General features: G+C 46.0%; 1 protein-coding gene across 1 annotated transcript in view; it reads left to right on the plus strand.

Moving 5' to 3' along the window:
• The window catches only part of LRRC20 (leucine rich repeat containing 20), a 72,411-nt gene that overhangs the window by 30,624 nt on the left and 28,831 nt on the right, over positions 1–12,956 (plus strand). The window contains exon 7 of the mRNA XM_015592168.2: positions 1–78. Within this exon, the coding sequence (XP_015447654.1) occupies positions 1–78 (78 nt within the window). The remainder of the gene's footprint in view (positions 79–12,956) is intronic.

Genomic DNA, 12,956 nt, shown 5'->3' on the forward strand with positions numbered 1-12,956 from the left:
TCCACCTCATCACGCTTGCCAATAACGAGCTCAAGTCCCTCACCAGCAAGTTCATGACCACGTTCTGTCAGCTCCGAGGTAAGCCTGGTCAGCTCAGGCCAGTGGGACACCGCTAGCCATCATCCTTCAGGCTCTGAGCCTATTGGGGAGTGAACCAGGGCCAGTCCCTGGTCAGCTGAACCCGGGAAGTCATTCTCAGGGAGAGGCTTTGGGAGTAGACCTGTGTCCTCCCTGCAGCCTGGAAATCTCTGTGTCACTCCTGCTTCTAGCTCGCTGTGAATCAGATTGACTAATGGTCCAGGGTGTGGGTCCTGGAGTGATTCTCTTGTTCTGAACAGACCAGTGGGGCGTTTGAGGTCCTGAGGCCCAGGGGTAGTTTCTCGGTGGACTTGAACGAGCCCCCCAGTCTAGCATTGTCTTCCTGTACTGCTTTCTCAGTTCAGTAGTAACAGTTGCCAAGAATGACAGTGTTTCCTCTGCTGGGCACACACAGAACAAGTGGACACGGGTGCTTGGCAGGAAGATGAGCAGAAGGCCAGCAGGTGGGCATTATAAATTCTTTTGAAATGGTTTGTCCAGATAGACAATCAGGATGTAATGGCCACTGTAGTGCCTATTCCCCTCTCCACAGAGCAGTCCCTCCTCCATCCTTCTGTGAGAATCCAGTGCTGCTCAGAGACCCGTGGGATGGAGCTGCAACCTGGGCCCTCAGCATGTGTTTGCAAAGTGGTGGGGCAGGAGAGTTGGGGAGAGCACAGGAGGCATAGCCTTCCTGCCTTCTGGAATTCTCTATCTGATAGAGATATGAAAAGGGTCTCAGAACGTGTTTAGAGAAATCAATATGTAAAATGCTGATGGAACAGGAAGAACTCAAGCAAGCATATCTCATACAGCTGATTTTAGGTTTCCTAGAGGAGATGTGGGCATTGGGCAGAGAGCCCAGAGGGGAGAGAGAGATGTGAATTGGCAAACCTGGTCCAGGGACAGAAAGTAGTTTATACAACGTCTCAGGAGGGAGCTACAGTTAGGACCTGGAAAGACTACTGGCTAGGTACAAACACAAGGACAGAGAGGAGGGATTGGTCTGTGTAGTCATTTCTGAATGAAGCTCACAGAGCTCGTTGCATTTGTGCTTAAAAAGCTAAAAGTACTTATGACTGGGGTTGAGGGGGTGAGGGGGATTCTAAGGCAAGACTGGTCTTCACAGAGGTGCCCTTGAGCATTTTTAACCTGGCCTGCTTTCCCATTCTTCCTTTTCTGGTGGTTGCTTCTTTACACAGGTTAGATGGGTTCTCATAGCCAGTAGGCCCCTGGACCAGCAGCTCTCAGCCCCAGCTGAAACTAGAATCATCTGAGAAGCATTTCTACAAACACAGTTGCCTTCAACTCTACCCCACACCAGAGGAATCAGAATGTCTGAGTGTAGGCCTGGGCCTAAGCATCTGTTAAAGTCCATGTTAGTCATTCTAAACCTTGCCAGTAGCCAAGGTTTAGACCATAGTTCAGGTTTATAAGCACAAATACCTGAGAGACTAGCATGTAAGTAACAAATGACTCAAATTGGACAGATGACAAAAGGGTGTGGTGGGGACTTTGGCAAACTAGAACATGTCTGCTCAGCTTCTGCCAGATGTGCCACAAGATTGTTCTAATTGTTTTATTCAATTGAAGCTGGAAAAATGGATTTTTATGTGGATTTTACCAATTTTTACATAGTATAAAAGTGATAAAACATTAGGTTTAGTCTATGGGCCACCAGTTAGAGACTCTCCCATAAAATATTAGCGCTGTCTCTGCCACCTCATTGCATGGATGTAGAAAGAAGGGTGGAGAGAGAAAGGATTTGTCTGGGGTTCAGAGCAGTATACCCTGATTGCCCATGACGCAGGCCACAGCTGCCTTTCTAGGCCACCTGCCTTTCAGGAATCCCCGAGAGCTGTATCCAGCCAATTGGAATTGGGTGTTTGCTTTCTAGAGGAGGATAGAAATATAGAAAATGGTGGAGGTTGGCTAGGGATCCTGGGACCATTTGTGCTTTTCTTTATTCGACCTTCCCTTGAGCACCATCCCTGTTCCAGACCTATGTCTGGATCCCTGGAAACGAAGGTCAGTAGACTAGGCTTCTCCCTGAAGGAGTCCAGGGTTACGAAACAGTCTCCAAGTGCTGAGATACTGGTGTAGGCAAAACGCTGGGACTGCTGGGAAGAAGAACGAATGCTCCCCGAGAGTGGCATGGGCAGTGGAGTGGGTGTGGAAGCAAGGGTTTTCGAAGGATTTGACATTTGACAGTGCCTTGTGGGTTGAGTAAGCGGGCCCTCTCTAGGAGCACCATGAGAGTGTCGGAGAATTGTGTTTAGAGCCACATGCATTCATGCCTCAGCTGTGGAAAATATATTTGTCATAATATATTACCAATCAGAAGTCTGTTGAAGGATGCAGTTTGAACTCCCTCTTGTGCTGCCTGTGGCTCCTTGACGGCCCCTCGTACCTCTGATGACAAAAGGTAGGCTGTGGTGTGCCCAGTAATTGGATTTCACAGAGATGGCTCTGGGCCCCAGCCTTTGTTGTGGTTTCTCTTCCAGACAGAAAAACCCTCTCCTTTTATGTGTGAAGAGGAGGCTTGGATAGGCTTTTCGCGCTCCTTACAGCCTGCTAGCATCTTCTTGGTTCTTGACAGAGGAGCGGGGCTGCCTTGGTGCTGGGAAGAGAGGCATCTGTGTACCCCCTGCCTGCCTTGGTGCTGGGAAGAGAGGCATCTGTGTACCCCCTGGTGCTGAGAAGAGAGGCATCTGTGTAACCCCTGCCTGTCTCCTATGAGTGCCCTGGGGACTGTCTCCTGCAAGGCTTATGGCCGCCTCAGATCTGGGTCGTCTTTAAATGATTCCAGCTCCTTGATGTCCTTCACCCATTTTATGTCAAGTCGAAGCAAAACCTGAGAAGAATGATGGCACAAGTGGAATTAGTCCAAGCCCAGGTGGATCTGGCTGTGGTTCTTCTGTCCCCTCTTCACCTGTGTTCCTGTCTCCCCATTTCCTCCCAATGCGAGTCATTCAGCTCTTTTTAATGAGTGTGTCCTGGGCCTGCCAGGCCAGAGGCATATGAGACATACCTGCAGAAAACAATGAAAACCACACAAATGAGAACTGGCGGGTTCTATTTATTCAGAGTTGCACCAGCAAGGGAGTCAGCCAGTGTGCTTGCATTTGGCAGAGACTCAAAGGCACGCAGAAGAGTGAGAAAGCTTTATAGTGAATGATGGAGAGGCGTCAGGTGTGCTCTGATTGGAGGCTGTTAGCCTAGGGAAGCTTGAGGCAGTCCAGCTAGCAGCAGGACGTGCTATGTGATTGGTTAAGGTGTATATTTGGCTTTCTCCAGTTGGTGCTAAGTTGGAAGTGGGGACAAAAATTAGGGAAACTGTCAGCAATCAAGTTCTGGCCATATGGGGTCCATTGTTACAGGGAGTTTTGTTTGGTTTCCTGAATTATTGGTAGAGACAGCAGTCTGACTCCTCACACGTCTGAATTACAGCTAACTAGCTTCCTAGGCTGGTTACTATACCTTATGGGCTGGTTTCCTTGGCAGGTTGCTGCAGGTTGTGGGTTGGAGTTCTATTTTTGTAGTTGGTCTGGCAATTGTCTGTGTGTATATTCAGACTCTCACAGTTGAAGTGCCTTTCAACTCACTTCAGCAGTTCCTCATGAGTATCTGTTCTGGGAACGGCCATGGGCATGAACACAGAGCCCCAATTCACTAGGTGCTTAGCCTTCCCAGCTCCATGATGAGGATTTTTTTTTTTTTTTTAATGCATCTCAGTCCTTCCCAAAAGCATCCCGCATTTGGGAAGGATATGAAAACTAACACCTAGACCTGGTCCTTGAGGAGCCCACGATCTCTCAGGGGAGGCAAGTGTATAAGCAGATAGCCACCTTATAATGTGAGAGGTGACACAGCAGACATTTACTCAAAGTCCTATGTTCTTCCCTCACTTCCTACTTTGCTCCAGCCCACTGGGTTACTTTTCTTTGGCTGATGGCACTTAGTAGATGAAGGGAGAGAGAGAAGTGTGGTGCTGGGAAAGTCGGGCAGATGTTGAGCTTTGCAGTTGTCACTTGGATGCTGACTTCTTGGTTTTAGTCTGGGATCAGGCAGAAGATCTACTCTGATGGGTACACGTTTTCTGACTCCTTCAGCACAGCCTGCCACTGGAATAGCCAGGTCTGGGAGGGTCCGTCTCACCTGAGTTATCCACGAGGGTAGCTGCTAGTTGCTGATGGTCAAGAGTTTCTACCTGATGCTGAGACAGTGATGAAGCTGTAGCCTTCTGCATCAGTTTTTATCATCAGTCCTCAAGGGCACTGGCCCCTGGAGTTACTTGGCTGACCTTGGTGGGGCAAAGGCCAAGTTGTTCATAACCCCTGCGTGTATGCTTGAGGTCCGTGGGTCAGCCCTCCCTAGCAGAGAATTAAAGGAATTTAAAGTGTTATGGCCTTCAGCTTCCTTCAGCTAGAATCCCAGAGATAGGACTGCCAAGGCCAGCGGAGATGAGCATTTCAAATTCGTTGGTGTACACTATGAAGTTATCAAGCACTGATGTCACCCTGAGCCTGGGACCCACCAAGAGGTAAGGAGCAGCCCTCCCTGTGGTCATTCTGAACCTAGACCCACAAGGTGAGAGGCTGGGTCATTTGGTGTTTGGAGCACAGATACCGAGTTCGAGCCCAGTTCTAGGGCACATCTTCCCTTCACCCTTGGGATCCACTCTCCATGCTGATCCTAGTTTTCTCTCACCCTTGGCTGTGGTTATCTTCATCCATTGAGGATCCCAGCAGGAGATCAGGGAAGGAGAGGAGAATAAGATCAGTGAATTCATTCTCCTGGCTACCTCCCTTGAGGTCCACCTCCGGCTGGCTGTGCCCCTCATTTGGAGGGCACTTCTCTCAAGGAAGCCTGTACACAACTGTCCTTATAGGTGTCGTCTGGTTGGTGACAGCTCCCTGCTTCTAACCCTGAGTTACTGCAGGATCCTTTGAGGTTCTCATAGGGCTTCCCATATCTTTGTAAATACTTTGTTGCAAATAACCCTCCACCTTGAATTACCCTAATTTGAGTGTGTCATCTCTTTCTTGTTAGTGCCCTGACTGATACTCTCTGCCACTTATTAGCTCCACAGCCACAGGCAGCTTATTTAACTGCTCTGTGCCTCAATTTCCCCCTTGGTGCAATGGAATAATACTGGTACTAGTCTCTGTCTCATAGGGCTTTTGCGAAGACTGAACAGGTTAACCTACACACAGCTGGGCACAGCTGCATCCCCGGCGCTGCCTCACATGGTACCTGGCACATAGTAGTGGGCGTTCACCTACTGAGTGGATAAATAAATGACTTCCCACCATGCGGTCAGCAGAATAATGGTCCCTCAGAGATGTTTACATCCTAATTCTTAGAACCTGTGACTATGTTACCTTACATGGCAAGAGAAACTTTGCAGATGTGTTTAAGTTAAGGACTTTGACATGGGAAGATATCCTGGGTTGAGTGGGAGGGTCCAATGTAATCACAAAGGTCTTTGTAAATAGGCAGGAGGACCAGAGTCAGAGAAGTTGATGCAATGACCAAAGCGAGACCGAAGTATTAGGGCCACAGGCCTCTAGAAGCTGGAAAAGTCAAGAAACGCATTCTCTCCTATAATCTCCAGAAGGTACACAGCTCTGCTGACAACTTGATTTTAGTCCTCTAAGACCCATTTTGGTCTTCTGACCTCCAGAACTGTAAGATGATACCTTTGTGTTTTTTTAAGCCACCAAGTTGGTAGTGATTTTTTACAGCACTAATAGGAAACTAATACACACCAGACGGATCCAGAGCCTCCTGCTTTGGTATACTTACCTTGCTTGCTTTTCCTGCCCTTCCACCTTACCTCACCATGGAGCCAGGGCTGTGCCCAAAATGGGAAGCCTTCTCCAAAGAACTGCCCTGACCACTTTTCTCAGCTGCTATGTTTTCCTCAGCTCCTCCCGGTGTTCAGCTCCTCCTGTGGCACAGAGGCTAGATTCTGGTGGAGTTCAAAATTATTCTCAGTGTGTTTTATTCAAAACCCTAGTAGGAGCTGCTACCTCCACCACTGTGGTGTTGATGTTGGTTGGGAGTGCCGCAGGTGAAAGGTGAATTGTCCCAGTGGGGCAGGACTGGAGACCTGCTTTCTTCTCCAGCACAACCTGGGCCTGGGATGCTGGCTGGAGGTGGCCAGCTCTCTTCAGAACATCCAGGCAAGAATGTGTTGCTCAAAAGGAATCCTTGGAGACAGAATAGCTGTTACTGCATAACAAGCTGCCCTGAGATTTGCTGGTTTTAAACAATGTGTTATTTCCTCCAGCTCTGTGGATTGGTCTCTGCTGGGGGCGGGGGGTGTGGTTCTTCTGCTCTGAAGTATAGACTGAAGACACTTCTCTGAAGAGGAAGCTCCTTCATCCTTCAAGGCCTCCCTCTATGTTGCCTCTAATCCGCTTGGACTTCCTCACAGCACGGCTGGACTCTAGGAGGAAGGAAGTGGGTGGTTAATGCCTGGGCTTGGAAGTTCCAGAATACCACTTCTGCATTCTCTTGGTCAAAGTGGTCTCAAGGCCAACCTGATTCAAGAGGTGGGGAGCTAGACTCTCCCTCTTGATGGGAGTTGCTGCAAAATCCCACTGCAAAAGGCATAGAAATGGTAGCTATTGCTAGAAACAGCCTGCACAGTGGCCTTCTTAGTTTACTAACCGGAGCACTGAGGGATGGCCATTTTATCATTCTTTATTTGCTTAGCTCTCGAGTGCCCGCTGTTTGCAGGCCACTGTACTAGGAACTGTGAGGAAATAGTTTACCCTTAGACTCTGAAACTCTGGCTCACTCTGAGTTTCTACTTTCTCATCCTAAAATGGGCATAATAATATTACTTCACAGAACTATGTAAATCCCACGTGCTATTAATTTATTATCTTAATTTATATGTTCTTATAAACCAAATTATATCTTTTTTTCAGGAAGTGACTAGAATAAATGAAATAGCTTCCCTTTGGAGGGAAGTTAGAGGCAGCCTGGAGAGGTGTTCTTGCCACACATAAAGGAGAACATCTCCATCCTGCGTCTTGATGACACTGAAAATCAGTAGACTCTAGGGTACCCCTCTGCCTACCTGGCCCAGGACAAATGTTCACACCTGGAACACGGGGACATCGTTTACAACTCTGCATAAATTCTGGTGCCCCAGTCCTCCAGGACTCAAGCTAACATTTCCCCCTGTGTGCTGTGGAACTTCACGCTTGCCCTTTATTTCCCTGTTCCAAGCTCTAAGCAGAGATCTTTGCTCCTGGCTCTGAAATTTAAAAGTTTCCATCTCCCCTCTGCACTTCTTACCCACTTCCCATGCATTTCTCTAGTTATAAAGCTCTAAGTCTTTGTGTGAAAACAGGTTCCTATTATTTGGTTTGAATAGGTGGTAGGTACACACAGTATAATATTCTGAGGTTTGGAAAAGGTAATAGGGAAAAATAAGTCTTCCTCTTACTCCTGTCCTCAGAATCCCATTGCCCTGCCCAGAGGCAACCACTGTAAGCAGTTCCAGAGATATTTATTCTATGCCAATGTTAACATAAGTGTATTTAATGTCAGTAGCATCAACAGTGTACCACTGTGGGCAAGTACTATTGTAAGCACTTTGCAAGTATAAAATTATTTAAGCCTTTACAACTCTGTAAGGTCAGTACTGATATTGCCTCTTTTCTGTTGGATGGGGAAACTCAGGCAGAGAGAGCATAAGTAATTTGCTCACATGGTGAGAAAGAAAGGGTTGGGACTGTGGGTCCGGACCCAGAGCTCCTTTATAACTACGAATGGGATTAGAGAGTATGCACTGTTTTGCAACTTGCCTTTTTCACTTAGCAATACATTTTAGAAATTGGTCCATGTCGGGACAGTGACAGCTGCCTTATTCTTTTTGTAGAGCCAGAATGGATAGTACTGAGTTTTAGTTTGTGACAGACCCTGGTTAGAAGAGTTTCCTCATCCCTTCCCCCATCCACCCAGGGAGTCAGCGTGGCTTTTGGAAACTTCGCACCTGTCTCTTTGCCCCTCTGTCCCCTATGGGCAGCAGCTGTCTCTGTGCTGAGCACGGGGCCATTTGAAAGACACTTATTGTCCCACCTGACTGACTACTTTGCTTTTCATGGGGGCCCTTGCAGGCAGGAACATGGTTGCTCATAGATATGAGGGTCGCGGCCAAGACACAGATTGATCTTCAGTGGGCAGGTGTTTTTGGAGCTGGCTACGTGATCACTGCAGGCCAGCCTCCTGTCTCCACTGGGGTCAGTCTAAGGCCTCTGAGTCAGTCTTGGCAGTTGTCCAAGATAAGGGTGATGTGGAAGTAATAAAAAGAACTTGAGGAAGGAGAGGTTCATTAAACAGACACCGGAAACCACAGTTCATTCAGTAAGGACAATAAATAAGGGAATATCATGATGGGCTGCTCACAGGCTGGGGAAAGTCTTGGGAGGGAGATGAAGTAGGGTCTTTTCCCAGAGCTCCTGCCAATCCTGAAATCCCAGGTTGTTCAACTCTGAATTCTGGTGTAAGAGAGTAGGAAGAAACATGTGGAGCCCCCCTAATGCAGTTCCCAGGACCAGAGAACCTCTGCTCTCTCTGTCCAAGAAAGAGGGTAGAGAGATCCTGGGTACTGTTGTAAACCCAACAACGAGAAAGAATGTGTTGTGACTCCCGGGGAGAGAAGCAAAGCTAGAACTGGCTAAGGCTATATTTAGTCGGAAGCTGAGCATATTAGCCAATCAGGTGGCTGGGCTATTGGCCACACTTCTTTTCTTCCTTTGAAGTGGAAACAACAGAGAAAGCCTTGAGTTCCTAGGCTTGGGGCGACATAAAGCCCCGGGAATTAGGCAAGACTGGACTTTGACAGATGTGGGGGCATCTACCCCAGGGAACCGGCTTTCTTTGCCCTCCCCTGGTAAGGGGGGCCTGGAAGCAGTTCCATGGTTTGATTTAAACTCAAAACCTACCAGGTCTATTGTGAACAACTTTGCAGTCATAAATTTGACAACTTGGAAAGAAATGAACCAGTTACTTGAAAAATCACCAGAAGTCAACCAAGATGAAATAGATACTCTGAATAGTTTTATAACTATTCATAAATATAAAGATCCCCCAAAATAAATCTCTAGGTTCAGACGATTTCACTGGAGAATTCTATCAAACTTTTAAAAAAGAATTAATATCAATTTTTCACAGTCTCTTCCAGAAAATAGAAGAGAAGGGCACACTTTCTAACCCATACCACGAAGCCAGTATTACTTTTATTTCAAATCCAGATAAAACTGTACAAAGAAAACTACAGACCAATATCTCACATGAACTAAGACAAAGAAATTCTCAGCAAAATATTAGCAATCAAACCCAGCAATTCATAAAAAGAATTATATGTCATGACCAAGTGGGATTTATCAGTTTTTTCAGATATGCAAAGCTGGCTCAACATTTGAAAATCAGTCACTGTAATCTATCATACAAAAGATTAAAGAAGAATCATGCAATCACATCTGTTGACAAAGAAAAACCACTTGACAAATTCCAACAGCCATTCATGATTTAAAACAAAAACAAAACAAAAACAACTTCTCAGCAAACTAGGAATAGGAATACTAGGGAAATACCTCAATTTGGTAAAGAACATTTAGAAAAACCCTGTAGCTAACCTCAGACTTGATGATAAAATGTTTCCCTGTAAGATTGGGAATAGGCAAAAATGTCTCCTCTAGTTCGGAAAGTTCTAATCACTGCAATAAGACAAGAAAAATAAACAAAAGACATATATAGATGGGAAATGAAGAAATGCAATTGTCCCTTTTTGCAGATGACATGATTGTCTGCATAGAAAACCCCAAAGAATCTGCAAAATAAAAACAAACACAAAAAAACATCTAGAACTAATAATATACGAGTTTCCAGGATAGAAGATCGACCCAAAACCTACTAGGCCATGCCTACTCATCCTCGGGATGCTTTCCTTAGCTTCCTGTCTCACTTAGAGTAAATGTACTAACTTCCCAAAGCCTCTGAGGCCCTGCGTAACCTGCTTCCAGCCTCATCTCTATCACTTTTCCTTTCTCTCTCCCCGCTCCAGGCACAGTGACTTCTTTTCTGTTCCTTGGTCGTGCTCCAGTTTTTTCCTACCTCGGGCCTTTGTGCTTGTTATTTCCTCTGCGAGCTTTCCCCCGGGCTCTTTGACCAACCGGCTTTTTCTCATCTTTCACTCAGACCTTAAATGCCTTCTAAGCCATCTGATATAAACTTATTTATTCCTCTTTATTACTTTCTCTCCCCACTAGTGTGTAAGCTTGTTAAGGTAGGGATCTGGTGGTCTCTACAATTTTCCCACAGTCGTGCGGTGCCTGCCCTGTGGTAGGTGCTGAGTAATGTGGGTTGAGTGAGTGAGTGAAGGCTGTTATGGTAGCACTGTGACTTTCCTGCAAATCATGTGTCCCAGCTGCATCCACCTTCTTCTTTCATTTTCCCTTTTGATTTCTGCCTTTAATGTTAGCTTTCAATTCTGTTTCCACTAAAGGCTCCATAATCCAAGAATTAAGTCTCACAAATCTTGTACCTCTCAGACAGAAATTTATTGAGTGTTTTTGCTTTTCAAAGATGAATCTTTTCATGTTCAAGTACAGGGACGAATGTGTAGTAGGTGCTTCATAAATATCTGTATTTTGCAGCACATCTTGCCTTTCAATACTTTCTCGACTCATCCTCACAGCCCTGCTGTAAATGGGCAGAGAAAACCTTCTCATGAGGCAATTCAGAGAAAGGATGGGCCCAAGGACAAGTACTGAGTTAGACCAGAACCAGATCCTCCTGATTCTTTCCCTTTCATTCATTCAGCACTAAATAAGCTGGCATTTGCTGAGTATCTACCCTGAGAACAGGCACTGGAAAGAGCTAGGTATGAGAATAGCTCACTTATCTTGGAGAGTTTGGCTGGGGTTTAAATCCTGGTTGGGGTGTTGGGAGAGGAGAGTCAAATATCTAGGGCGAAGTTGGGGTTTGTGTGACCTTGGACAAGTTTTTTCATCTCTCTGCAAATTGGTGGTAGAGGGTTATAATAAAATCAAAATGATGTTTGCATGTAAACTCCTAGAACAAGTACCTGGAATGTAGGAGTCCTCCACAGATGCTAGTTTTCATTATTACTTTTTGTTAAAAGCCCCATACCCAGAGAGCTAAACTTCTGGTATTCGGTAAAAGAGCACTTTCCTGGAAACCCTCCCCCATGCAGGCCCAGCACTTCAACACTTTCTGAGTGCAGCAGGAGTCTGATTCACTGGAGCGGGCTGACACTGCCTCTCCAGAGCAGATCTGGGCCCCCTTTGAAGCTCAGTAAGAGAAAGCCTCCCCTTCCTTCCCGATTTCAGCGCAGCCCCTTTGATTACCCTAATGCAATTAAGAAGCTGAACTCAAGGGTGCATAGCCCTACCTCCCCAGCCACTACTCTGTGCCTTCTGCACTGGGGGAGAGGCCACCTTTCAGGCAGAGTCAGCCCCGCTTCCCTGCAGCTGAGCTTCTTCTTAGAGCTTGCCACTAAATTAAAGCTGGACTTCAGAAAGCAGCCATCCCTGGAGCATGTGAAACTAGGGCAGGGAGGTGATTTCATACCCACAAGTGCCTTCATCTTTAGAGCAACGATCTCAAGAGAAGGAGACGCCAAGAAAGTACTTGGAAAGCTGCCTAAGATTTATCGAGTGAAAAAAGCAGGTCTCAAAAGAGTATATAGTCTATGAATACATTTTTGGTTTTGTTGAAACAATGTCTGTCCATCCCATCCATCTGTCTCTCAGCATGTATATGGAAGTATGCACACGAAACGACATTGGTCCTCTCTTAGGGTAGGAATATGTGGGATTTACGTTTCCCACGTTCCATATTTTTGTGATATCTGTAATTTTACAATGAGCATGCACTGCTTTTGTAGGCAGAAAATGCATTTAAAGTTAAACTGTATCAGTCAGGATAGGCCAGTTTTGCATCAGGTACAAATAATCCCAAACCTCAGTGGCTTAAAACAATAAAATCTTGTCTTCAGATTTGGGATAGCGTTTGGTTTTTCTGATAGTTACCAGCATTGCTCACGTGATTGAGTGGTAGGCCACCTGCCACCTTCAGTAGTGATTAAGGACTAAATCACTACTGTTCTTGAGAAAATAATTTCCAGCACAAACAAGGCCCCAGAGGTCTGTCCACAACGAGGGAAAAATATTAAAACAGTGATAACAAATATTTCCCTTGGTGATAACAAGCTTCAGCAACATCTCATTTTAAGCAGTACACCTTTCTGAAGTTTCTCCAAGATAAACCAACTGCAGACATTATTCTCGGTAGCTACCCAAGCGGCCTTGTGTATGTCAGGGTATTGAGAGTTAATAAGCAGAGTGGCTAACAGCTTGATGGACCCAGGAGTCAGACTAGCCTGGTGTCAGAAACTGGCTCTGCCACTTCTAACATCCTGATTTGTAAAATGGAATTCTTTCTACACTTCCTTGTTGTAAGGATTCAGGTGACACAAAACATGGTAATAAACACTGAGAGGAGAGTACCAGAGTGTGGTATGTGCTCCAGAAGTTTAGCTATATGTATTGTTATGTAACAGGCCACCTGTGTAATCATGTCCAGAGTTGGCCTACTCCTCCCAAGGACAGTGACCAAGGAGTCCAGACCGAGTTTGTCAAGGGAATTTTGTACCTTTGGGATGGATCGCTTAGTGAGCAAATAGTCTGTAATTGGATGGGAGTGAGTGTTGCCCTTTTCCAGAGTGGGGTCTGACCAGATGGACTCAAACCAGAAAGTCACAAAGGTCAAAAGAGATTAGGAAAAAGAGCCTGCTGTTTGGATTGGTTCTTGAGCAAACACTTCTGGAGGCA

The sequence above is a fragment of the Pteropus alecto genome, unplaced genomic scaffold (assembly GCF_000325575.1).
Source record: "Pteropus alecto unplaced genomic scaffold, ASM32557v1 scaffold155, whole genome shotgun sequence".
Lineage (NCBI taxonomy): Eukaryota > Metazoa > Chordata > Mammalia > Chiroptera > Pteropodidae > Pteropus > Pteropus alecto.